This window comes from Ranitomeya imitator, chromosome 3 (assembly GCF_032444005.1).
Source record: "Ranitomeya imitator isolate aRanImi1 chromosome 3, aRanImi1.pri, whole genome shotgun sequence".
NCBI lineage: Eukaryota > Metazoa > Chordata > Amphibia > Anura > Dendrobatidae > Ranitomeya > Ranitomeya imitator.
The window spans coordinates 654,519,438-654,545,463 of record NC_091284.1 but is presented as its reverse complement, the minus strand read 5'-3'; the positions used below and the strand labels follow the sequence as shown (position 1 = coordinate 654,545,463).

Here is a 26,026-nt window from a genome sequence, read left to right as displayed (position 1 = left end):
CATATGGGGTATCAGCGTACTCAGGACAAATTGGACAACAACTTTTTGGGTCCATTTTCTCCTGTTACCCTTGGTAAAATAAAACAAATTGGAGCTGAAGTAAATTTTTTGTGTAAAAAAGTTAAATGTTCATTTTTATTTAAACATTCCAAAAATTCCTATTAAACACCTAAAGGGTTAATAAACTTCTTGAATGTGGTTTTGAGCACCTTGAGGGGTGCAGTTTTTAGAATGGTGTCACACTTGGGCATTTTCTATCATATAGACCCCTCAAAATGACTTCAAATGAGACGTGGTCCCTAAAAAAAAATGGTGTTGTAAAAATGAGAAATTGCTGGTCAACTTTTAACCCTTATAACTCCCTAACAAAAAAAAAAAATGGTTCCAAAATTATGCTGATGTAAAGGAGACATGTGGGAAATGTTACTTATTAAGTATTTTGTGTGACATATCTCTGTGATTTAATTGCATAAAAATTCAAAGTTTGAAAATTGCGAAATTTTCTAAATTTTCGCCAAATTTCCGTTTTTTTCACAAATAAACGCAGGTACTATCAAAGAAATTTTACCACTATCATGAAGTACAATATGTCACGAGAAAACAATGTCAGAATCACCAGGATCCGTTGAAGCGTTTCGGAGTTATAACCTCATAAAGGGACAGTGGTCAGAATTGTAAAAATTGGCCTGGTCATTGACGTGCAAACCACCCTTGGGGGTAAAGGGGTTAATGTGCTTACAATTGGGGCAAATAGCTACCTGTATATAATACAAGCCAATATTGACCAGCATTCTACCCAGTGCATAAAATTCTAAATATATTTAGACATAGACACGTGTGATAATTATATCAAGTATAAAAGCAGACACATATAGAAAAATATATACAACTAGCTGAAGAGCCCGGCGTTGCCTGGGCATAGTAAATATCTGTGGTTAGTTATAGCACCTCACTTCTCTTATTTTCCCATCACGCCTCTCATTTTCCCAATCACATCTTTCATTTTCCCCCTCACATCTCTCATTTTCTCCCTCACACCTCTCATTTTCTCCCTCACTCCTCTCATTCCCCCCTAACACTTGTCATTTCAATCTCACATCTGTCATTTTCTGATCACTCCACTATTTTTCCTCACTTCTCTCATTTTGCACTCACACCTTTTCATTTTCACCTCACACCTCTCATTTTCACCTCATCACCTCAGTATATACATGTTTGTCATCTCCCTTATATATAGTATACATCTGTATGTCATCTCCTGTATATAGTATATACCTGTATGTCATCTCCCCTGTATATAGTATATACCTGCTGTGTGTCATCTCCCCTATATATAGTATATACCTGAATGTCATCTCCTTCTATATATAGTATATACCTGTATGTCATCTCCTCCTGTATATAGTATATACCTGTGTGTCATCTCCCCTGTATATAGTATATATCTGAGTGTCATCTCCTCCTGCATATAGTATATACCTGCATGTCATCTTCTATATATAGCATATACCTGTATGTCATCTCCTCCTGTATATAGTATATACCTGTGTGTCATCTCCCCTGTATACAGTATATATCTGAGTGTCATCTCCTCCTGCATATAGTATATACCTGCATGTCATCTTCTATATATAGCATATACCTGTATGTCATCTCCTCCTGTATATAGTATATACCTGTATGTCATCTCCTCCTGTATATATATGTACCTATATGTCATCTCCTCCTCTATATAGTATATACCTGTGTGTCATCTCTCCTGTATATATATGTACCTATATGTCATCTCCTCCTCTATATAGTATATACCTGTGTGTCATCTCTCCTGTATATAGTATATATCTGTGTGTCATCTCCCCTGTATATAGTATATACCTGTGTGTCATCTCCTCCTGTATTAGACCTCGTTCACACGTTATTTGCTCAGTATTTTTACCTCAGTATTTGTAAGCTAAATTGGCAGCCTGATAAATCCCCAGCCAACAGGAAGCCCTCCCCCTGGCAGTATATATTAGCTCACACATACACATAATAGACAGGTCATGTGACTGACAGCTGCCGTATTTCCTATATGGTGCAATTGTTGTAGTTTGTCTGCTTATTAATCAGATTTTTATTTTTGAAGGATAATACCAGACTTGTGTGTGTTTTAGGGCGAGTTTCGTTTGTCAAGTTGTGTGTGTTGAGTTGCGTGTGGCGACATGCATGTAGCGACTTTTGTGAGATGAGTTTTGTGTAGCAACATGCGTGTAGCAACTTTTTGTGTGTCGAGTTACATGTGACAGGTTAGTGTAGCAAGTTGTGTGCAGCAAGTTTTGCCCATGGCGAGTTTTGCGCGTTGCGAGTATTGTGTGGTGCCTTTTGAGTATGTGCAAGTTTTGTGTGAGGCAACTTTTGCATGTGTTGCAACTTTTGTGCATGTGGCAATTTTTCCGCGTGTGCAAGTTTTGCGTGTGGCGAGTTTTTCATGAGGAGAATTTTGCACTTGTGGCGAGTTTTGCAAGAGCCTAGTTTTTGCATGTGGCGAGTTCTGCGCGTGGCGAGTTTTGAGTGGCGACTTTTGTGTTTTGACTTTTATGTGGCGAGGTTGGTGTATTTGTGGTGAAATGTGTGCTGAGGGTAATATGTGTTCAAGCACGTGGTAGTGTGTGGCGCATTTTGTGTGTGTTCATATCCCCGTGTGTGGTGAGTATCCCATGTCGAGGCCCCACCTTAGCAACTATACGGTATATACTCTTTGGCGCCATCGCTCTCATTCTTTAAGTCCCCCTTGTTCACATCTGGCAGCTGTCAATTTGCCTCCTACACTTTTCCTTTCATTTTTTCCCATTATGTAGATAGGGGCAAAATTGTTTGGTGAATTGGAAAGCGCGGGGTTAAAATTTCACCTCACAACATAGCCTATGACGCTCTCGGGGTCCAGACGTGTGACTGTGCAAAATTTTGTTGCTGTAGCTGCGACGCTTCCAACACTTTTCCTTTCACTTTTTCCCCATTATGTAGATAGGGGCAAAATTGTTTGGTGAATTGGAACGCGCGGGGTTAAAATTTCACCTCACAACAAAGCCTATGACGCTCTCAGGGTCCCGACGTGTGACTGTGCAAAATTTTGTTTCTGTAGCTGCGACGCCTCCAACACTTTTCCTTTCACTTTTTTCCCCATTATGTAGATAGGGGCAAAATTGTTTGGTGAATTGGAAAGCGCGGGGTTAATATTTCACCTCACAACATAGCCTATGACGCTCTCGGGGTCCAGACGTGTGACTGTGCAAAATTTTGTTGCTGTAGCTGCGACGCTTCCAACACTTTTCCTTTCACTTTTTTCCCCATTATGTAGATGGGGGCAAAATTGTTTGGTGAATTGGAACGCGCGGGGTTAAAATTTCACCTCACAACAAAGCCTATGACGCTCTCAGGGTCCCGATGTGTGACTGTGCAAAATTTTGTTTCTGTAGCTGCGACGCCTCCAACACTTTTCCTTTCACTTTTTTCCCCATTATGTAGATAGGGGCAAAATTGTTTGGTGAATTGGAAAGTGCGGGGTTAATATTTCACCTCACAACGTAGCCTATGACGCTCTCGGGGTCCAGACGTGTGACTGTGCAAAATTTTGTTGCTGTAGCTGCGACGCTTCCAACACTTTTCCTTTCACTTTTTTCCCCATTATGTAGATAGGGGCAAAATTGTTTGGTGAATTGGAACGCGCGGGGTTATAATTTCGCCTCACAATACAGCCTATGACGCTCTCGGGGTTCAGACGTGTGACTGTGCAAAATTTTGTGGCTGTAGCTGCGACTCCTCGAACCAGGGATTCAAGCTTCAGGAGGCTAATTTGCATATTCCAGGTGCCTTCTGGGAGAAGCGAAGTCTCCCTAAGCTAGAAGATCGTTGGGTACAGCCGGGACCAGCTGCTTCGAAAGCATCACCAAACCAGGGATTCAAGCTTCAGGAGGCTAATTTGCATATTCCAGGTGCCTTCTGCGAGAAGCGAAGTCTCCCTAAGCTAGAAGATCGTTGGGTACAGCCGGGACCAGCTGCTTCGAAAGCATCACCAAACCGCGCGCCGTAAGGAATTTTTGCCTGTAGGACATTATTGCAAGAGAGCTTGGCTGAGTAGATTACACAAGAAGGAAAACACACAGCAAGTCAGCAGGATCTAGGAGCAACATGGCAGATGTGACAACCTACATGGTGAGCTGCAGCATGTGCTACATGTTCACAGATCGACCAGAAGAAGAATCCAATTTCACCTGTCAGAAGTGTAGACTAGTGGCCCTTTTAGAAGAAAAGGTGCGGGGTCTGGAAGAAAGAATAGCAACTTTGAAACTCATCAAAGAGAATGAAGACTTTCTAGACAGAACAGAAGCATCTCTACTGGTCACAGAAGGTGCAAAAAGTGTCAGAGAACCTCCAAAAGCAGATGAGTGGAAGCATGTGACCAAAAGAAGCAAGAAGACCATGGAGAAATCACCAACCACACAACTGAAGAACCGATATCAAATCTTTGTAGAGGATGAAGATGGCACACCTAAGAATGAAGCAATACCAGCAAGCAAAAAAGAAAAGGACACACAGCAACAAGTGACAGCAAAAAGTACAGCCAAGAAGCAACGAAGAGTGGTGGTGGTGGGAGACTCACTACTGAGAGGCACCGAAGCAGCCATCTGCAGACCGGACATAATTGCAAGAGAAGTATGCTGCCTTCCAGGTGCGATGATCAAGGATGTGACCGATAGGATACCAAAGCTCTTCAGCTCCAAGGACGTCCACCCATTTCTTCTGATACATGTTGGCACCAATGACACGGCAAGGAAGGACCTACCGACAATCTGCAAGGACTTTGAAGAGTTGGGGAAGAAAGTAAAGGAACTGGATGCACAGGTAGTTTTTTCTTCTATCCTTCCAGTAGACGGGCATGGCACCAGGAGATGGAACAGGATCCTTGATGCAAACAACTGGCTAAGACGATGGTGCAGACAACAAGGATTTGGATTCCTGGACCACGGTGTGAATTACTGGTATGATGGACTCCTCGCCAGAGACGGACTACACCTCAACAAACCTGGGAAACACACATTCGCCAGAAGACTCGCTACACTCATCAGGAGGGCGTTAAACTAGAAGAAGAGGGGACGGGAAGAAAAACATTAGACTCGAACAAAGACGACCCAGGAAAACATACTCAGAAGGGAGGTAAGAACATTTCTAAAACAATCCACAGTGAGGAGATTGGAACAAAACAAAATCCTCTAAACTGCATGCTCGCAAACGCCAGAAGCCTGACAAACAAGATGGAAGAACTAGAAGCAGAAATATCTACAGGTAACTTTGACATAGTGGGAATAACCGAGACATGGTTAGATGAAAGCTATGACTGGGCAGTTAACTTACAGGGTTACAGTCTGTTTAGAAAGGATCGTAAAAATCGGAGAGGAGGAGGGGTTTGTCTCTATGTAAAGTCTTGTCTAAAGTCCACTTTAAGGGAGGATATTAGCGAAGGGAATGAGGATGTCGAGTCCATATGGGTTGAAATTCATGGAGGGAAAAATGGTAACAAAATTCTCATTGGGGTCTGTTACAAACCCCCAAATATAACAGAAAGCATGGAAAGTCTACTTCTAAAGCAGATAGATGAAGCTGCAACCCATAATGAGGTCCTGGTTATGGGGGACTTTAACTACCCGGATATTAACTGGGAAACAGAAACCTGTGAAACCCATAAAGGCAACAGGTTTCTGCTAATAACCAAGAAAAATTATCTTTCACAATTGGTGCAGAATCCAACCAGAGGAGCAGCACTTTTAGACCTAATACTATCTAATAGACCTGACAGAATAACAAATCTGCAGGTGGTTGGGCATTTAGGAAATAGCGACCACAATATTGTGCAGTTTCACCTGTCTTTCACTAGGGGGACTTGTCAGGGAGTCACAAAAACATTGAACTTTAGGAAGGCAAAGTTTGAACAGCTTAGAGATGCCCTTAATCTGGTAGACTGGGACAATATCCTCAGAAATGAGAATACAGATAATAAATGGGAAATGTTTAAGAACATCCTAAATAGGCAGTGTAAGCGGTTTATACCTTGTGGGAATAAAAGGACTAGAAATAGGAAAAACCCAATGTGGCTAAACAAAGAAGTAAGACAGGCAATTAACAGTAAAAAGAAAGCATTTGCACTATTAAAGCAGGATGGCACCATTGAAGCTCTAAAAAACTATAGGGAGAAAAATACTTTATCTAAAAAACTAATTAAAGCTGCCAAAAAGGAAACAGAGAAGCACATTGCTAAGGAGAGTAAAACTAATCCCAAACTGTTCTTCAACTATATCAATAGTAAAAGAATAAAAACTGAAAATGTAGGCCCCTTAAAAAATAGTGAGGAAAGAATGGTTGTAGATGACGAGGAAAAAGCTAACATATTAAACACCTTCTTCTCCACGGTATTCACGGTGGAAAATGAAATGCTAGGTGAAATCCCAAGAAACAATGAAAACCCTATATTAAGGGTCACCAATCTAACCCAAGAAGAGGTGCGAAACCGGCTAAATAAGATTAAAATAGATAAATCTCCGGGTCCGGATGGCATACACCCACGAGTACTAAGAGAACTAAGTAATGTAATAGATAAACCATTATTTTTTATTTTTAGGGACTCTATAGAGACAGGGTCTGTTCCGCAGGATTGGCGCATAGCAAATGTGGTGCCAATATTCAAAAAGGGCTCTAAAAGTGAACCTGGAAATTATAGGCCAGTAAGTCTAACCTCTATTGTTGGTAAAATATTTGAAGGGTTTCTGAGGGATGTTATTCTGGATTATCTCAATGAGAATAACTGTTTAACTCCATATCAGCATGGGTTTATGAGAAATCGCTCCTGTCAAACCAATCTAATCAGTTTTTATGAAGAGGTAAGCTATAGACTGGACCACGGTGAGTCATTGGACGTGGTATATCTCGATTTTTCCAAAGCGTTTGATACCGTGCCGCACAAGAGGTTGGTACACAAAATGAGAATGCTTGGTCTGGGGGAAAATGTGTGTAAATGGGTTAGTAACTGGCTTAGTGATAGAAAGCAGAGGGTGGTTATAAATGGTATAGTCTCTAACTGGGTCGCTGTGACCAGTGGGGTACCACAGGGGTCAGTATTGGGACCTGTTCTCTTCAACATATTCATTAATGATCTGGTAGAAGGTTTACACAGTAAAATATCGATATTTGCAGATGATACAAAACTATGTAAAGCAGTTAATACAAGAGAAGATAGTATTCTGCTACAGATGGATCTGGATAAGTTGGAAACTTGGGCTGAAAGGTGGCAGATGAGGTTTAACAATGATAAATGTAAGGTTATACACATGGGATGAGGGAATCAATATCACCATTACACACTGAACGGGAAACCACTGGGTAAATCTGACAGGGAGAAGGACTTGGGGATCCTAGTTAATGATAAACTTACCTGGAGCAGCCAGTGCCAGGCAGCAGCTGCCAAGGCAAACAGGATCATGGGGTGCATTAAAAGAGGTCTGGATACACATGATGAGAGCATTATACTGCCTCTGTACAAATCCCTAGTTAGACCGCACATGGAGTACTGTGTCCAGTTTTGGGCACCGGTGCTCAGGAAGGATATAATGGAACTAGAGAGAGTACAAAGGAGGGCAACAAAATTAATAAAGGGGATGGGAGAACTACAATACCCAGATAGATTAGCGAAATTAGGATTATTTAGTCTAGAAAAAAGACGACTGAGGGGCGATCTAATAACCATGTATAAGTATATAAGGGGACAATACAAATATCTCGCTGAGGATCTGTTTATACCAAGGAAGGTGACGGGCACAAGGGGGCATTCTTTGCGTCTGGAGGAGAGAAGGTTTTTCCACCAACATAGAAGAGGATTCTTTACTGTTAGGGCAGTGAGAATCTGGAATTGCTTGCCTGAGGAGGTGGTGATGGCGAACTCAGTCGAGGGGTTCAAGAGAGGCCTGGATGTCTTCCTGGAGCAGAACAATATTGTATCATACAATTATTAGGTTCTGTAGAAGGACGTAGATCTGGGTATTTATTATGATGGAATATAGGCTGAACTGGATGGACAAATGTCTTTTTTCGGCCTTACTAACTATGTTACTATGTATGTTACTTTTCCTTTCACTTTTTCCCCATTATGTAGAAAGGGGCAAAATTGTTTGGTGAATTGGAACGCGCGGGGTTAAAATTTCACCTCACAACATAGCCTATGACGCTCTCGGGGTCCAGACGTGTGACTGTGCAAAATTTTGTGGCTGTAGCTGCGACGGTGCAGATGCCAATCCCGGACATACACACATACACACACACACATTCAGCTTTATATAGTAGATCACAATATAAATGTGGTTTCAGTTCTTGAAACGTAGATGTAGAGTGTTGAATCAGATTCCCGCATCAATCATCTTTCATTCGGTGAGGTAGGTATCAATAATAGATATAGTCCCTTTATACATAACTAAAAATACAAATAAGAATAAGACACAAATTAGAAAATAACAAGACACACAAAAACTTAAAAACTAAGTCCAGAGACAATAATTAAAATTAAAGGAATGAGGCGAAACTAAGTTGTTCATTTAGTCCATGGGATACTAATGTGTTGAGAACAGTGATCCACCTACATTCACGCTGGAAAAGCAGACGTTTTAGATTTCCACCCCTAATTCCAGCGTGAACCCTGTCAATACCACACACTTTCAGGTCATTGGGGTTACAATTATGTTTTTCCCTGAAATGTCTTGGAATGGTTTTAAGATTTCCCATTTCACTTTCATCCCTCGCGGCTATGATCTCCCTCGCGTGTTCACGTGTCCTCACACGTAACTCACGTGAGATGAGACCTATATATATGAGGTCACAGGTGCACTTCGCGTAATATATTACAAAAGTGCTTTTGCATGTTATGAATTTTCTAATTTTGTACTCCTGCATCCCATCTGAGGATATAAAAGAAGAAGTGATTTTTGCATGATTTTTGCATGGTGATTTTTGCATGCAAGACAGTCAGAACAGGGAAAGAATCCCACTCTTGGTTTCCCAGTACCAGGGATTGTGGGAGGTTTTGCCACATAGTGACTTTTGACAAGAATCTCACGTAGGTTCTGGCTCCGTCTCGCCGTCATCAGTGGATAATCTGAAAGATGTTATTTCAGGATAGGATCGGTTTTTAAAACCGACCAGTATTTAGCTAAGATGGAACGTAACTCGTCCCAGTTAGAATTGAAAGTTGTAATGAACCTTGATGCCACTTGCTGCGTCTTCTCTGCACCCCTTTTGTTGCCAGACATCTGTCGGTGTTGATCTTGCGATAGCAAGATGGTCCTAGATGTTTGTTTAGCTCTTTTATAGCCCTATTTAATACACCTCCTGCTATAACCACGTTCACTAAATCTCTCCCCAAGGTCCACAAGGTCAAAAGCCTCCTCAGAAGTACAAATTCTCCTCATCCTAGTACTTGTGCGCATGTTCGTGACGTCAGCATCCTGGAGCATCGCTGTCGGCGCCGATTGGGTGAGGCGCGCTGACCTTGGTTGCCACGGTGATGGCTCCCTGGCCTCGCGCGTCACTCGGGAAGCCGAAGGGCGATGCAATTTCCAGTGCTTGAGTCGCACATACATGCGCCGCTGTATAGGTCCGGTGATTTACATCAGGTGCGGTAGTACTATTTAAGACTCTGCAGTGACACACTCGATACGGCCCCCTGAAGAAGCCTACGCGAAACGCGCGTAGGGGCTGGCATTTCCACATCCATACTGCGACAATTATGGGTGAGGTTCAATCCTTTAAATATCCTTATACCTTATAATGCTAGCTGAACATATAGTGGCATCTTGAATATGAGTATATATGGTTTTGTGAACTTGAACCTCTGGTCGGATACAGCATATTAGTGTGGATGTTGGGATATTTTACCTGGATCCTTTGCTTATAGAGAGAGACCCCCTTTTTTGTAACTATGTGTAATTTTTGTATTGAAAAACTGAGATTGTGGTATTGTCATAAAATGTGAATTTAATAAATGTGATACCCTTTTATTTACAAAACAGTTCTTTTGACTCCATTTGCCTAATTATATATATACTATTAAGAGTTGTTCTGCATAATTTTATATGTAGCTCTGATCAATATAATTACAGCAGACTCATCTAGCAGTGGCTGGGCAATGGGCAGGATGACGAGGAAACGCAGATATAGGCCTAAAATAAAAAGGTAGGCTAATAGCAGTTCAAAATTGGTAACAGGACTAAACAGGCGGCATTGCTTTGTTCAGTGGAGAACAACTGTAATGAGTGGCAGATAGTTAGTAGACCCAAATAATAAAGTAGGCTAAATGCAGTTCAAAATTGGTAACAAGGCTAAACGAGCTGCATTGCTTTGTTCACTGGAGGACAACTGTAATGAGCGGCAGACACAGTTAGTAGGCCCAAATAATAAAGTAGGCTAAATGCAGTTCAAAATTGGTAACAGGACTAAACAGGCGGCATTGCTTTGTTCAGTGGAGGACAACTGTAATGAGTGGCAGATACTGTTAGTAGGCCCAAATAATAAAGTAGGCTAAATGCAGTTCAAAATTGGTAACAGGGATAAACGAGCCGCATTGCTTTGTTCAGTGGAGGACAACTGTAATGAGTGGCAGACACAGTTAGTAGGCCCAAATAATAAAGTAGGCTAAATGCAGTTCAAAATTGGTAACAGGACTAAACAGGCGGCATTGCTTTGCTCAGTGGAGGACAACTGTAATGAGTGGCAGATACAGTTAGTAGGCCCAAATAATAAAGTAGGCTAAATGCAGTTCAAAATTGGTAACAGGGCTAAACGAGTGGCATTGCTTTGTTCAGTGGAGGACAACTGTAATGAGTGGCAGACACAATTAGTAGGCCCAAATAATGAAGTAGGCTAAATGCAGTTCAAAATTGGTAACAGGAGTACACAGGCGGCATTGCTTTGTTCAGTGGAGGAGGACAACTGTAATGAGTGGCGCAGAGAGACTTAGTAGGCCCAAAATAAAAAAGTAGGCTAAATGTAGTTCAAAATTGGTAACAGGAATACACAGGCGGCATTGCTTTGTTCAGTGGAGGAGGACAACTGTAATGAGTGGCTGACAGCCAGACCAGGTAGTAGGCCCAAATGATAAAGTAGGCTAAATGCATTTCAAAATTGGTAACAGGAGTACACAGGCGGCATTGCTTTGTTCAGTGGAGGAGGACAACTGTAAAGAGAGGCACACACAGTTACTAGGCCCAAATAAGTAAGTAGGCTAAATGCAGTTCAAAATTGGTAACAGGACTAAACTGGTGGCATTGCTTTGTTCAGCGGAGGACAACTGTAATGAGAGGCTGACACAGTAAGTAGGACAAAAAAGTAAGTAGGCTAAATGCAGTTCAAAATTGGTAACAGGACTAAACAGGCAGCATTGCTTTATTCAGTGGAGGAGAACTGTAATGAGTGGCTGACACAGTTAGTAGGCCAAAATAATAAAGTGGGCTAAATGTGTGCCAAAAAATTGTTCATAAATAAACAGGTGGCATAGCTAGGTACAGGGGTGGGCTCCTCTGCTGAGTAGCAGACAGTGGTAGTTAGCGCAAAGTATTAACTGGTCTAAATGGAGGCCAGGGCCCCTGTATATTTTAACTATCATCTATCATTTCAACAAATTTGTATTGGCAGTGCCATTGAAGGATTTAACAGCACAGACAACACAGTGGTGGAGCAGGGAGAGGTAAGTTTTGTAAGTGGTAGAGCACTGTTCGAGCTGGGGGGACACACCCTCATGGGCGGTGGTACTGGCACAGGGCCCCTCATATTACAACGATGTGTCTGACGTTGGTTGTGCACCACCACCGTCAGAGACACTTCATTGTACTATGAGGGACCCTGTGCCAGTGACGTCGCCCAAGAGTGGGCATACCCACCTGTCCAGGCAAATGGCACTTGCACGGGTGCTTGCGCCAAGTGGTGACCACGGCCCTGTGGGGGGAGTCAGCCGATTTAGGGAGGTATAAAAATGGCCTATGGTGGACATTCAGCAGCTGCAAATGGAGGAATTGGAGCAGTCAGTAAGAGGAGGCCAAAAGCAAGACATTTTTCAGGCAAGCTACGTGTCAGCAGGGGAAGGTGGGGCAAAATAATTTGAAATCCATGATTGGTTCATTTTAATGAAGGTTAGATCATCAACATTTTGGGTAGCCAGACATGTCCTTTTTTCGGTCAGTATTGAACCAGCAACACTGAAGAATCTTTCTGATAGCACACTAGCAGCTGGGCAAGCGAGCTCCTGTAATGCATATTCTGCCAATTCAGGCCAGGTGTCTATTTTTGATGCCCAGTAATCAAAGGGGAATGACCTGTGAGGAAGAACATCGATAAGGGAGGAAAAATAGTTTGTAACCATACTGGACAAATGCGGTCTCCTGTCACTTTGAATCGATGCAGCAGTACCTGTCGTGTCTGCGGTCATTGCGAAATCACTCCACAACCTGGTCATAAAACCCCTCTGTCCAACGCCACTTCGGATTTGTGCACCTCTAACACCTCTGCCATGTTGCCCCCTACAGCTCATGTGAGAACAATCACCGCCGCTGTGTGCTGGGAATGCCTGAACCAAACCGTCTACAAGAGTTGCTTGTTTGGTAGCCAATATTTGCTCAAGGTTCTCATGTGGCATAATATTTTGTAATTTTCCTTTATATCGTGGATCCAGGAGGCAGGCCAACCAGTAATCGTCATCGGTCATCATTTTGAAAATGCGGAGGTCCCTTTTTAGGATACGCAAGGCATACTCAGCCATGTGGGCCAATGTTCCAGGTGTCAATTCACTGCTTGTGCTGGATTGAGGAGCACTTTCTTGCAAATTAACGTCACTTTTGTCCCGCAAAAACCCTGTACCTGACCTTGCAACACCACCAGTTTCTATTGCCCCCTGAGAAGCATCCTCCTCCCATAAATATTCTTCCCCATCATCCTCCTCCTCCTCCTCTTCGTCCGCCACCTCGTCCAGGAGAGTTCCCTGAGCAGACAATGGCCGACTGTCATCAAGGCTTCCCTCCTCCTCGGCTGCAGACATCTGCTCCTTAATGTGCGTCAAACTTTGCATCAGCAGACACATTAGTGGGATGCTCATGCTTATGATGGCTCATGCTTACCAGCTGTGTGCATTCCTCAAAACACTGAAGGACTTGACAGAGGTCTTGTAGCTTCGACCACTGCACACCAGACAACTCCATGTCTGTCATCCAACTGCCTGCCCATGTATGTGTATCCTCCCAAATAAATTACAGAACGCCTCTGTTCGCACAGCCTCTGAAGCATGTGCAGTGTGGAGTTCCACCTTGTTGCAACGTCGATAATTAGGTGGTGCTGGGGAAGATTCAGCGATCGCTGATGGTTCAGCATACGGCTGGAGTGTACGGGCGACCGGCGGATGTGTGAGCAAAGTCTTCACACCTGCAGGAGCAGGGCTGGTAACCCCGGATAATTTTTCAGGAAGCACTGCACCACCAGGTTTAAGGTGTGAGCAAGGTAAGGTATGTGTTTCAGTTCTGAAAGGGCTATGGCAGCCATAAAATTCCTTCCATTATCACTGACTACCTTGCCTGCCTCAAGATGTACACTGCCCAGCCATGACTGAGTTTGTTGCTGCAAGTACTCGGCCAGTACTTCTGCGGTGTGTCTGTTGTCACCAAAACACTTCATTTCTAACACAGCCTGCTGACGCTTACCACTAGCTGTTCGATAATGGGACACCTCGTGTGCAACACTAGCAGCTGCAGATGGAGTGGTCATGCGACTGCGCTCTGTGGACGAGCTTTCACTTCTGGAGGAGGAGGAGGAGGAGGGGTGGCGAACGCCTACAGCCAACTGTTTCCTAGACCATGGGCTATGCAGAACTGTCCCACTATGGCTGTCCCCTGTGGACCCTGCATCCACCGCATTAACCCAGTGTGCCATGATGGACACATAACATCCCTGGCCATGCCTTCTGGTCCATGCATCTATTGTGAGGTGCACCTTTCTACTGACTGATTGCCTCAGTGCATGGACAATGTGGTCTTTGACATGCTGGTGGAGGGCTGGGATGGCTTCTCTCGCAAAGAAGTGTTGACTGGGTAGGTCATAGCATGGTACTGCTTAGGCCATCAGGGCTTTGAAAGCTTCGCTTTCAACCAACCATTAGGGCATCAACTCTATCGAGATTAGTCTAGCAATGTGGGCTTTCAAAACCTGTGTACGCGGATGACAGGATGAGTACTTTCTTTTCCTAACGAGAGTCTCTTGTAGGGTGAGCTGGACTGGAGAGCTGCATATGGTGGAACTAGTGGGGGTGGTGCTGGACATGGCTCACCGACAAATGACACTATTACACGATAAAGTAAATGACCACAATAAAACTTAACATTTACTTATTATTAATAAAACAAACCAATACAACATACATAACCTAAAAACACGTATGGCTGCAAAAAAGGTACAGGGTGCACTCAATCCCTAAAGGGCCAACGATCTGTGTCCTACCTTACAGCAGAGGTTGGCACCCTATAAACCTACCATATATCAGCTATTGCGCGTGCGCTTAGTGGAACGCATTTGCGTCTCACTCCTGAGCCGGCGCACAGCAAACAACGATCCTAACCTGGAAGTTCTATCGGGCAGGGGTCATAAACCGCATGTGAGGATATAAAAAGTTCGGTAAGCATACTTACTACAAGGCTGATAAAGACTGGCAGGTTTTGGATGGACATTGTTCCCCACTGCGTTAGAGGGCACACCGCTTTAGTGTGAATCATCCCCTGATTATATTCAGATAAGTTTTTGTACTTTTATATCTAATGACGATATGAGTATGTCTTCTGATGAACCTACATAGGGGAAACGCGTCGAGTTAAGCATACTTGGTACTATGATACCTAATGTCACTGGGTAACTTTTTGCACTGTTTTTGCACTTTACATACGCCTTGTAATTTTTGCTGCCTTAGTATATATATTTTTTCTGCCACAGGCTTTTTTGTCCGCACCTTTTTCCAATAACAGGGTGTATTAGGGACAGACAACTAGAGCAGGGGCGCCATTTGCGCAGGATTTTAGGGTGCCAACCCCCGCAGGCAGGTAGGGCGTATCTAGGTACAGTGCAGGAGTATAGGCTGTACTGCCTCAGTATAGGCCAAAAGAAATGTGCAATACATAATATAAGTGTGTGACATCGCTATATAAATATAAAAAACACACTTTTGCACAGGCCCTGATGTATATCCCATCTCAGTATTGATTATATGTGCAATATATAACAAAAAGTGTGCAATATTGTTACTTTTCCCATTTAGCACACTTTTGCACAAGTCTTAAAATCCTTGTTCTACTGACATTTGTATTGTTTGACTGTCTGAAGTGTATGGTCTGCTGTTTGTTTTCTATTTTTCGCACGATAGGGCCTATTAGGGACAGTTAGGGTGAGCCTACGATGAGCAGGGGCGCCATTGCGCAGGTTTATAGGGTGCCAACCTCTGCTATAAGGTAGGACACAGATAGTTGGCCCTTTAGGGATTGAGTGCACCCTGTACCTTTTTTTGCAGCCATACGTGTTTTTATGTCATGTATGTTGTATTGGTTTGTTTTATTAGGGTACGTTCACATTAGCGTCATGCGACGCTGCGTCGCCGACGCAACGCACGACGCATCGGAAACGCACGCAAAACGCAACTTTTATGACGCAAGCGTCTGACGGATGCGTCGTAAAACGCAGCGTTTTCGGTGCGTTTTTGGTGCGTTTTACCAAAAAACGCAGCGCTTTACGACGCATGCGTTGGCAAACACTGATTGGATCTTGAGCCACAATTTAGTGTCTAGACACTAGATAACACCACCAATGAATAGAAGAGGGTGGGTCTAGTGTCTAGACAATCGATAATGTCACCAATGGGTAGATGGGGGTGGGTATTAATGTCATAGTGGTATATATACCCCCGCATACCTTATTTCCAACCATACAGCATCAAGATGGATCGTTCCATGGAGAGTATCTACCTCACTTTTGAGCTGGAATTAGCCCTTGCTATAGCTTATGCTTTTGCCTGTCATGAACAGAGGAGAAGAGACAAACTACGGAGAAGGAGTCGGCGGCGTTTTTGGCTTCACCCTATAGTGGAAGTCCGAGAGAGTCGTGGAGCGTACCATTGTCTTTTTGGCGAATTAAATGAGAACCAGGACAAATACTTAGAATACACCAGGATGACAAAAGACAGCTTTCGATATCTGCTGCGTCTGGTGGAAGGAACCATTTCCAGGCAGGACACGCAGCTCCGTAAATCGATTTCCCCTGAGGAGCGTCTGCTGGTGACTCTACGGTACGTAATGGAATGTGAAGGATTTATATGTTCTAGCCCTTTTTTAAATTAACATGTTTTTGTTTTGCGGGGTGGGGGATTGTAATTAAAAATGGAAAATTCATTCATAACAATTAAATTAATTATATTTATTTATTTTTCTTCTTGTCAGTTTCCTGGCTACCGGAGAGACATTGAGATCACTGCATTTCCAGTTTCGGATTGGAGTCTCAACACTGTCGGGTATTATTGCAGACACATGCCGCGCATTGTGGGACAACCTCCGGGAGGAATTTTTGCCCATCCCTACACAAGAAATATGGCATGCCAACGCCCAAAAATTCCACAAAGTTTGTTCTTTCCCTAACTGTATCGGAGCTGTGGATGGGAAGCACATTAGGATTACCAAGCCGTCAAGAAGTGGATCTCTTTTTTATAATTATAAAAAATACTTTTCCACTGTGCTGATGGCAATTGCTGGTGCGGACTGCAGGTTTCTCGCTGTGGACATTGGAGCCTTTGGTCGTGCAAATGATTCACGGACATTTAAGGAGTCTGATATGGGCCAAAGATTGTACAATAACAATTTTAATTTCCCCCATCCACGACCTCTTCCCAACACTGACGGCCCGGACCTGCCATTTGTTGTTGTTGGTGATGAGGCTTTTCAAATGAGTGGCAACCTACTGAAACCGTACTCCAGTCGTGGGTTGGACCGTACCAAAACTATATTTAATTATAGACTGTCCAGGGCCAGAAGAACTGTGGAGTGCGCCTTTGGCATCCTGGTCTCCAAATGGCGTATATTAGGATCCGCTATAAATTTGAAAATTGAGACAGTGGATGAGGTGGTGAAGGCGTGTGTGGTTCTCCACAATTTTATTATTGATAAAGAGAGAGTCAACGTGGAACTCGATGAACACATACAAAATCCATTGCCTGATTATCAAGATCATCCTCTGCGGACAACTGTGGAGATTGCTCATATGAGGGACCAATTTGCTGCATACTTTGTTTCCGATGTTGGCCGTGTTTCATGGCAAGATGAAATGGTCTAATTCTGTATGTTTTATTATGATGTCATGTAAACACTGTTGTGTTCATCATTTAACCATCCTATGTATGGTGATTCTATGGTTATTGTTTTAATGTTCCCTGGATGTATAATGTGTTGTGTTTTCAAATACACTTCTTGAGCCTTTCAGTTTTTAAAAAAAAAAAATTCATACGTTTATACATATTAATAAAATTTAAAAAATCCTAATTTATTGAAATTTATTGAATTTATTGAAAGTACTAATGTGTGTGCCACAAAATTTGTGTGTTTCATAGTATTGAGGCATAACATAATCGGCTCCCACCTTGTCAACCATTTTTAATCCTGCAGACTATTTGCATATGGAACAAGGCTTGACAAGGAGGGAGACGATCATGTTTGCTAAACTCTACAGAGTGAACACTATTGTACTCAGGATGCTATAATACGTCCAGAGTCAAATAGTGGTGACACTGTCAACATTGCTTCCATCTCACCTGAACAATATTCTTAAGGTACATTTAATAAAACTATTATCCACCGATACCGACCAGTGATACGACTGGACCGAGATCGTTGTTTAGTTGTCGCATGGTTGCTGGAGAGCTGTCACACATACAGCTCCCCAGCAACAAAAAAAGAGCAATCTGTGTAATGCCACACTCACGATATTTACTATTGTTAATGTAATGTTAATTACAAAAAAAACCTTAAGGCCCCTTCACATTTAGCAACGCTGCAGCGATACAGACAACGATTCGGATCGCTGCAGCGTCGCTGTTTGGTCGCTGGAGAGCTGTCACACAGACCGCTCTCCAGCGACCAACGATGCCGGTAACCAGGGTAAACATCGGGTAACTAAGCGCAGGGCCGCGCTTAGTAACCCGATGTTTACCCTGGTTACCATGCTAAAAGTAAAAAAAAAAAAACACTACATACTTACCTACAGCCGTCTGTCCTCCAGCGCTGCGCTCTGCTTCTCTGCTCTCCTCCTGTACTGTCTGTGAGCTGGAAAGCAGAGCGGTGACGTCACCGCTCTGCTTTCCGGCTCACAGCCAGTACAGGAGGAGTGCAGAGCACAGCGCTGGAGGACAGACAGCGTTAGGTAAGTATGTAGTGTTTGTTTTTTTTACTTTTAGCATGGTAACCAGGGTAAACATCGGGTTACTAAGCGCGGCCCTGCGCTTAGTTACCCGATGTTTACCCTGGTTACCAGTGAAGACATCGCTGGATCGGTGTCACACACGCCGATCCAGCGATGTCTCCAGGGAGTCCAGCGACGAAAAAAAGTTCTGGACTTTATTCAGCGACCAACGATCTCCCAGCAGGGGCCTGATCGTTGGTCGCTGTCACACATAACGATTTCATTAACTATATCGTTGCTACGTCACAAATAGCAACGATATCGTTAACAATATCGTTATGTGTGAAGGTACCTTTACACTACGGTGTGTGAAACGTCCATCGCCGTCAGCTTCCCGTACTGTGCCAGCCCTAAAGCACAGCACAGCGTTTAAGGCAACGGTGTGCTCAGCTTTACGGGCGGGAATCACAGTGTCAGTGCGGAAAGATGACGGCGAGGGACTTGGTAGACACCTTTTTATATTAGTGGGGTATTGTAAACTTTTTATTTCAGTGATTAAAACAGTGCACTACCCAATTTTCCCTTGTTTAAAACAAAGACATCGCTGGATTGGTGTGAACTCACCAATCCAACAATGACAGCTTCTGATAAGTTACCCAAAAAAAATTCCAAATCATTTGCTGATAACCAAAAAATCAAAGCAGGGGCTCAATCGTTTTACGATTTCAGAAAAGACAAAGTTAAAACAACTATATCCATACTGAAATCGTTGTGTGATGGTACTTTGTAAACGTGACATATTGAGCAATGCTGTTTGTGTTTGTAACATCTGAGTACAATGAACGACAGCCATATAAGAAAATGTTAAAAAAAATAGAGATAATATTGTCACACATTGCACATCTGGTGTTACAAAGACACGATTTGTGTGTACGGCGCAAGGTGTGATTTGGTGCAAACTTTATTTGAGACAATAAAAACCAAAATTTTTTTTAAAAAAAATATAACAAATTTATTTTGTGTTACAAAAAAAAAAAAAAAAGGGAACCCGGTTTTAAGGGGTGCCAATGTCCGCAACCAAAGGGGATTCATATCCCCCAGTTTTTTGTGATGAGGAGACCGAGGAGGAGGAAGAGGGGGAGGAAGCAGCATACTCTATGACACTAGACGGGATGCCGACATCAGTCCAGCCAGTGGATGGTGGTGGCGAGACTGCAACAGAAGCAGGTGAGAGAGGAGGAGGGACGACCAGTGTCCTTGGCTGGCTACTCCGGCTCTGGGTCGACCCAGGCTGTGTAGATGGTGTACTCCTGGTTGACCCAGGCTGGGTAGTGGGTGTACTCCGTGTAGACCCAGCCTGGGTACTTGGTGTGCTCCGGGTCGACCCAGGCTGTGTTCTGGTGGTACTTTGGGGAGCAGCCATAGCCAAGGACGTAGTGCTTGTGGTCGTCATGGTCTTCTTCTTCTTCTTTTTCCTCCTCTCTCCCTCTGGGTGGGGGTCGGCTTCCCGTCTGTGCCCCCTTGAAGGCCTGTCAGGCTCGGAACTTTGGGGCTCAGTTCTGTGGTGGCGGTGGCGGCGGCGGTGGCCCTCGGCACGCGGACCTCTGTGGTGGTGCTCTGCAGCAGGAGTCGGAGTCATGGCAGCCAGCGATGGTACTGCGGGCATATTTGTCGCTGACTGCATGACCCGAGCCTGCTGCAGAGCACTGACATATAAATTGTTGCAGCCCTGCATGAACGAAATCTGGAGTTCCGGCGTAAGATGTTCCACCATGCCGTTGTGAATGGCACTAAAGAAATGTTTTGCCGGCCTCGAGAGATCCGTTTCGATGTTTTCAAGACGCCGTTCGATATTGCACATTTTATCGCACAGCGCCTTGAAACCATTCTGAAATACGGTACTCAGATGTAAAAATTCGGACATGGGCGCCCTGTCCGAGGCCCGCTGACGCTGTCGGTAAGACCCAAAGGACGGAGCAACAGAGGCCTCGGCCAGAGGAACATCTGATGGACCGGCTGCCGGTTCGCCAGATTGTGTTGTTGCAGACCTGCTCTCGCTGTGGGATGGCCGCGACAGTTCAGATGGCGCTTCACAAAGGACCGCTCTTGAGGGTCGTCTTGAGGATTGGACAGTCTCGCGGGTGCTGCTGTGTGTTCTGTGAAAACATAAGGAAACCATTAGTATAAAAAATATCACATTTCACATGCGTCAGAACATTTTACCGCCAGGTATCCATTACCGCCATTAATATTACACTATTTTTAATATTGACACTGCATATGCACCATCAATATTAAACAAACGGTATTTATTTAATTCTAAAGAGTCACCCATGTTTTTAGTTTGCAACGCCAGACAATTATGCTTAGGTTGGAACTGCCATGACGTCACGGTCATGTGAACGAGACGTCATCACAGGTCCTGCGAGCTGAGCAACCATGGGAACCTAACCAGCTTTGCAGTGGAATGTATGCCGTATCTATTATATTTAACTTTATTATGTATAAAAAATCGTAGATACACCTGGCAAGTGTGAGAAGATAAGAAATGAATAAAAAATTCAAGGTCAACGAGTGGTGAAAAGTTTAAAAAAAAAAAATTATTAACTTCAATCAAAAGCAGAGGATGAAACATCTGCACAATACAATAAAAAAACTATCTACGCGTTTCAGGTCTGATGTTCCCTGTCACCTGAAACACGTAGATAGAGTCTATTGTATTGTGCTGATGTTTGATCCTCTGCTTATGATTCAAGAGGAGAAAAGTATGTATTTTTGCACAACTCTGTGAACTAGCCTTTTTTTACTTCATTTATATACTTGGTACTTGGCAAAATAAATGGCTGGGCAATAAGCAACGTGACTGGAATGTAGTATGTGAATATGCATGTTGTGAAAACTAGGTGTGTGAATAGGTACTATACTTACTCTCTGCTTTCAAGGACCGGTCGCAAGAACTGCAGTATACGGTTATGCTTGTACACCGAGGTCCTTGAAGCGCCAGCACCACTACGAGCCTGTCCCTCCTTTTTCAGGCCCCTCTTGAAACGGTCCTTCATGGAGCGCCATCTGGTCCTCAATTGTTTAACTGTGTATTAAAAAAAAAAAAAAAAAAAGGTTTTAGATAATATATCGAAAAAGATTACGCAACCGTGTGCAATCCCAATCAAAGACATCACAGACGGTTGTGTAATCCTGGCATGATGGGTCACAGCACTATTTTTTAAATACTTACGGAAACTGGCTTTGGCCTTGGCGTTAGCGCTGTCGAAGCCATCCCACAGCGTTTGTGCCACCTCCAACCACAGACGCCGCAATATGCCCTGGTCCGCGTGCTGGGGGTCACGGCTGTCCCACAACGGGCCCCGTGCTTCTATTGATGCCACCATTAGGTCAATGTTAAGTGGCTCATCCAGGGCCCGTTGTGAAACCTAGAAAAGAATGGAAAATATGAAGGTTTGAAAGAGAAAAAAATTGTCCCTATCTCCTCCACCAACACCTACTACACACAACACCACACCCTACCACCACCCCCCCAATACCCGCAAAAAAAAAAAAAAAAAAAAAATAAAGGTTTGAAATAAATACTTACGCTCCGTCCTACAACCACAGCTTGGCCCCGTGGTCCCTGCTGCTGCTCCCTCTCTTCCTCCTGGTTCTCCTCCTCACTTGAAGAAGCCTGCAAAATAGTTTAACAAAAAGTTGAGTGACCCATCTACAAATGACAGCGAAAATATAGCAAGCAATAGTAGATCATGTACTCACCGGACTCCTCAGCGGTGGGGTGCCGGAATCACTGCCGCTGGCCATGACTAATTAAAGCAGTTCTGAAATTAACAAAAAAATAACATTGACTATGCTCCTATGCACTATCATGCAATAAATAATATTAAAAAAAAAAGGCATTTAAACCACAAATAACATTGCACTCCAACTGAACTAACGATGAGCAAACTACACTGCCACATTGATTAGATTAAAGAAACAATGGCAGAGACAACCCAATGCCAGAGTACAAAAGGCTAAAGATAAGAAAATTAACAAGTACACAATGTAGTAATCCCAAAAGATTTTTTAAAAAAAGAAAAATTACAGTATGCACGGATCAACACAAAAAACACAATATGTGGTTGTAATAAAAAATATTTCAACACGAAAAAAAATTAGGGCAGAAACATAAATACTTTACAATGAAACCAACAGTGCCGGAGAAAATAGAAGGGGATACAACGCCATACATCGCAACCAGAAACATACAACTATGTATTTACACAACCACAGTGCTGAAAATAATACACAAATTGCAATAAAAATGTAATAAAAGGCCGCAAAATCATTCTATACTACCATACTTTACAAAACAACCGACAGGGCCAGAGACAATGAAACGCCATCATATAACGGAAGAATAAAACAGCACAACTGAATACAAAAACAACACCAAACCAAAAAATGGAAACTCAAAATCAATCTTGGAAAGAACACTAATCAAGGCCGCAGACAATGAAACGCCATCCTATACACAATGCCGTACATCAAAACCAGACCAAAAAGACCACAATATCTTTAGCCACAGTGCAGAATATAAAACACTACTTGCAAAAATAATTGTAAAAACATGTAGAAAATGCACATAATCATTCTATACTTACATCTCTGGACAGCGGATGAGAAGACAGTTGCTCTGATGTGTCTGGTCTGATGTTGCCTAATAATTCTTTACACAACCACAGTGCTGAAAATAATACACAAATTGCAATAAAAATGTAATAAAAGGCCGCAAAATCATTCTATACTACCATACTTTACAAAACAACCGACAGGGCCAGAGACAATGAAACGCCATCATATAACGGAAGAATAAAACAGCACAACTGAATACAAAAACAACACCAAACCAAAAAATGGAAACTCAAAATCAATCTTGGAAAGAACACTAATCAAGGCCGCAGACAATGAAACGCCATCCTATACACAATGCCGTACATCAAAACCAGACCAAAAAGACCACAATATCTTTAGCCACAGTGCAGAATATAAAACACTACTTGCAAAAATAATTGTAAAAACATGTAGAAAATGCACATAATCATTCTATACTTACATCTCTGGACAGCGGATGAGAAGACAGTTGCTCTGATGTGTCTGGTCTGATGTTGCCTAATAATTCTTTACACAACCACAGTGCTGAAAATAATACACAAATTGCAATAAAAATGTAATAAAAGGCCGCAAAATCATTCTATACTACCATACTTTACAAAACAACCGACAGGGCCAGAGACAATGAAACGCCATCATATAACGGAAGAATAAAACAGCACAACTGAATACAAAAACAACACCAAACCAAAAAATGGAAACTCAAAATCAATCTTGGAAAGAACACTAATCAAGGCCGCAGACAATGAAACGCCATCCTATACACAATGCCGTACATCAAAACCAGACCAAAAAGACCACAATATCTTTAGCCACAGTGCAGAATATAAAACACTACTTGCAAAAATAATTGGAAAAACATGTAGAAAATGCACATAATCATTCTATACTTACATCTCTGGACAGCGGATGAGAAGACAGTTGCTCTGATGTGTCTGGTCTGATGTTGCCTAATAATTCTTTACACAACCACAGTGCTGAAAATAATACACAAATTGCAATAAAAATGTAATAAAAGGCCGCAAAATCATTCTATACTACCATACTTTACAAAACAACCGACAGGGCCAGAGACAATGAAACGCCATCATATAACGGAAGAATAAAACAGCACAACTGAATACAAAAACAACACCAAACCAAAAAATGGAAACTCAAAATCAATCTTGGAAAGAACACTAATCAAGGCCGCAGACAATGAAACGCCATCCTATACACAATGCCGTACATCAAAACCAGACCAAAAAGACCACAATATCTTTAGCCACAGTGCAGAATATAAAACACTACTTGCAAAAATAATTGTAAAAACATGTAGAAAATGCACATAATCATTCTATACTTACATCTCTGGACAGCGGATGAGAAGACAGTTGCTCTGATGTGTCTGGTCTGATGTTGCCTAATAATTCTTTACACAACCACAGTGCTGAAAATAATACACAAATTGCAATAAAAATGTAATAAAAGGCCGCAAAATCATTCTATACTACCATACTTTACAAAACAACCAACAGGGCCAGAGACAATGAAACGCCATCATATAACGGAAGAATAAAACAGCACAACTGAATACAAAAACAACACCAAACCAAAAAATGGAAACTCAAAATCAATCTTGGAAAGAACACTAATCAAGGCCGCAGACAATGAAACGCCATCCTATACACAATGCCGTACATCAAAACCAGACCAAAAAGACCACAATATCTTTAGCCACAGTGCAGAATATAAAACACTACTTGCAAAAATAATTGTAAAAACATGTAGAAAATGCACATAATCATTCTATACTTACATCTCTGGACAGCGGATGAGAAGACAGTTGCTCTGATGTGTCTGGTCTGATGTTGCCTGTTGTGTAGCCGGCAGCAGAAGTGACAAACAATCCTACATTTTCTTTATATATGGGGGATGTTTTTCTCACTGTTTGCACTGTCTAGACACTGTCTAGACACTTTTTTGTTTCATTTTATGTTACGACGCATGCGTCGCACAACGCATGCACGACGCACACCCGCGACGCAAGTGCGTCGTCAATACGTTTCAATGGGAAATTGTAACGCATTGACGACGCACGAGCGACGCGCGCGTTTTTTTGGCGCTCCGAAAATGCAACATGTAGCGTCTCCGACGCCACCCAGGTGCGGTGTTACGACGCATGCGTCGTGCGTTTTACTGAAAACGCACAACAACGCAACGCATGCGTCCCCAATGATAAAGATAGGGGCGCATGACGCATGCGTTGTCGTGCGTCGGCGACGCAGCGTCGCATGACGCTAATGTGAACGTACCCTTAATAATAAGTAAATGTTAAGTTTTATTGTGGTCATTTACTTTATCGTGTAATAGTGTCATTTGTCGGTGAGTCACTTTATTTAAGGCACTTGTATTTGAAATTCTGTGAAACTGTGGTGGTGGACATGGCAGATTGAGAGAAAATTGGTGATGGTATTCTTGATGTTGGCCTACATACAGTGTTTCCTACCAAGAACCTTGTGATTCCCTGACTGCTTTGGCCTTGCGACGATACCTCCACATTTGCTGCTGGTGGTATCCTAACCGGTGGGCTTACAGTGAGAGAAGCAATGTAGCGTTGCTGACTACCTTCATTCTGAGCAGGTGCACCAACGGCATGGGACGTTTGGTAGTTAGTCCAGGCTTGCAGGTGGATGCTGGTTAAATGTCTGAGCATGCACATTCTATTTAAATTTTGGAGATTCTTCCCTCTGCTAAAGGTCTTTGAGCATTTCTTACAGATAACTTTGCACTGATCATTCAGATCTTGGTTAAAAAAATTGCCACACTACACTCTTCCTACTATGGAACACCTTTTCAGGCTTTGCATGCTGTGCTACTTTCACCGGATGGCCACGCTGTCCTAAAA

General features: G+C 42.8%; 2 protein-coding genes across 6 annotated transcripts; one reads left to right on the top strand and one right to left on the bottom strand.

Annotated features, from left to right (window-relative positions):
* Positions 1-15,830: 15,830 nt before the first annotated feature.
* On the top strand, positions 15,831-17,621 carry LOC138670676 (uncharacterized). Its single transcript, XM_069758239.1, has 2 exons — positions 15,831-16,378; positions 16,530-17,621. The coding sequence occupies exons 1-2, from the start codon at positions 16,032-16,034 to the stop codon at positions 17,413-17,415; spliced, it is 1,233 nt and encodes a 410-aa protein (XP_069614340.1). The 5' UTR covers positions 15,831-16,031; the 3' UTR covers positions 17,416-17,621.
* Positions 17,622-19,497: 1,876 nt separating this feature from the next.
* Positions 19,498-25,402, bottom strand: LOC138670675 (pneumococcal serine-rich repeat protein-like). 5 transcript variants are annotated; one of them, XM_069758236.1, is made up of 8 exons: positions 24,938-25,402; positions 24,486-24,568; positions 24,034-24,116; positions 22,243-23,664; positions 22,070-22,156; positions 21,713-21,908; positions 21,406-21,565; positions 19,498-20,633 (listed from the first exon to the last, which is right to left on the bottom strand). In XM_069758236.1, the coding sequence occupies exons 4-8, from the start codon at positions 22,285-22,287 to the stop codon at positions 19,532-19,534; spliced, it is 1,590 nt and encodes a 529-aa protein (XP_069614337.1). In that variant the 5' UTR covers positions 22,288-23,664; positions 24,034-24,116; positions 24,486-24,568; positions 24,938-25,402; the 3' UTR covers positions 19,498-19,531. The 5 variants fall into 5 exon arrangements, with proteins under 5 accessions (XP_069614337.1, XP_069614336.1, XP_069614335.1 ...); XM_069758235.1 differs by lacking the exon at positions 24,938-25,402 and having other exon boundaries at positions 22,243-22,304; positions 23,130-23,212; positions 23,582-23,664; positions 24,034-24,644; XM_069758234.1 differs by lacking the exon at positions 24,938-25,402 and having other exon boundaries at positions 22,243-22,304; positions 23,130-23,664; positions 24,034-24,644.
* Positions 25,403-26,026: the final 624 nt, after the last annotated feature.

Excerpts from the sequence above, each read along its gene's own strand:
- LOC138670676 (XM_069758239.1), top strand. The coding sequence starts at position 16,032 with ATGGATCGTTCCATGGAGAGTATCTACCTCACTTTTGAGCTGGAATTA. Across the intron at positions 16,379-16,529 it reads CGTCTGCTGGTGACTCTACG|TTTCCTGGCTACCGGAGAGA; the intron begins GTACGTAATGGA and ends TCTTCTTGTCAG.
- LOC138670675 (XM_069758236.1), bottom strand. The coding sequence starts at position 22,287 with ATGGCCAGCGGCAGTGATTCCGGCACCCCACCGCTGAGGAGTCCG. Across the intron at positions 21,909-22,069 it reads CTGTGGTTGTAGGACGGAGC|GTTTCACAACGGGCCCTGGA; the intron begins GTAAGTATTTAT and ends ATTCTTTTCTAG. Across the intron at positions 21,566-21,712 it reads CAAGGCCAAAGCCAGTTTCC|TTAAACAATTGAGGACCAGA; the intron begins GTAAGTATTTAA and ends TTTAATACACAG.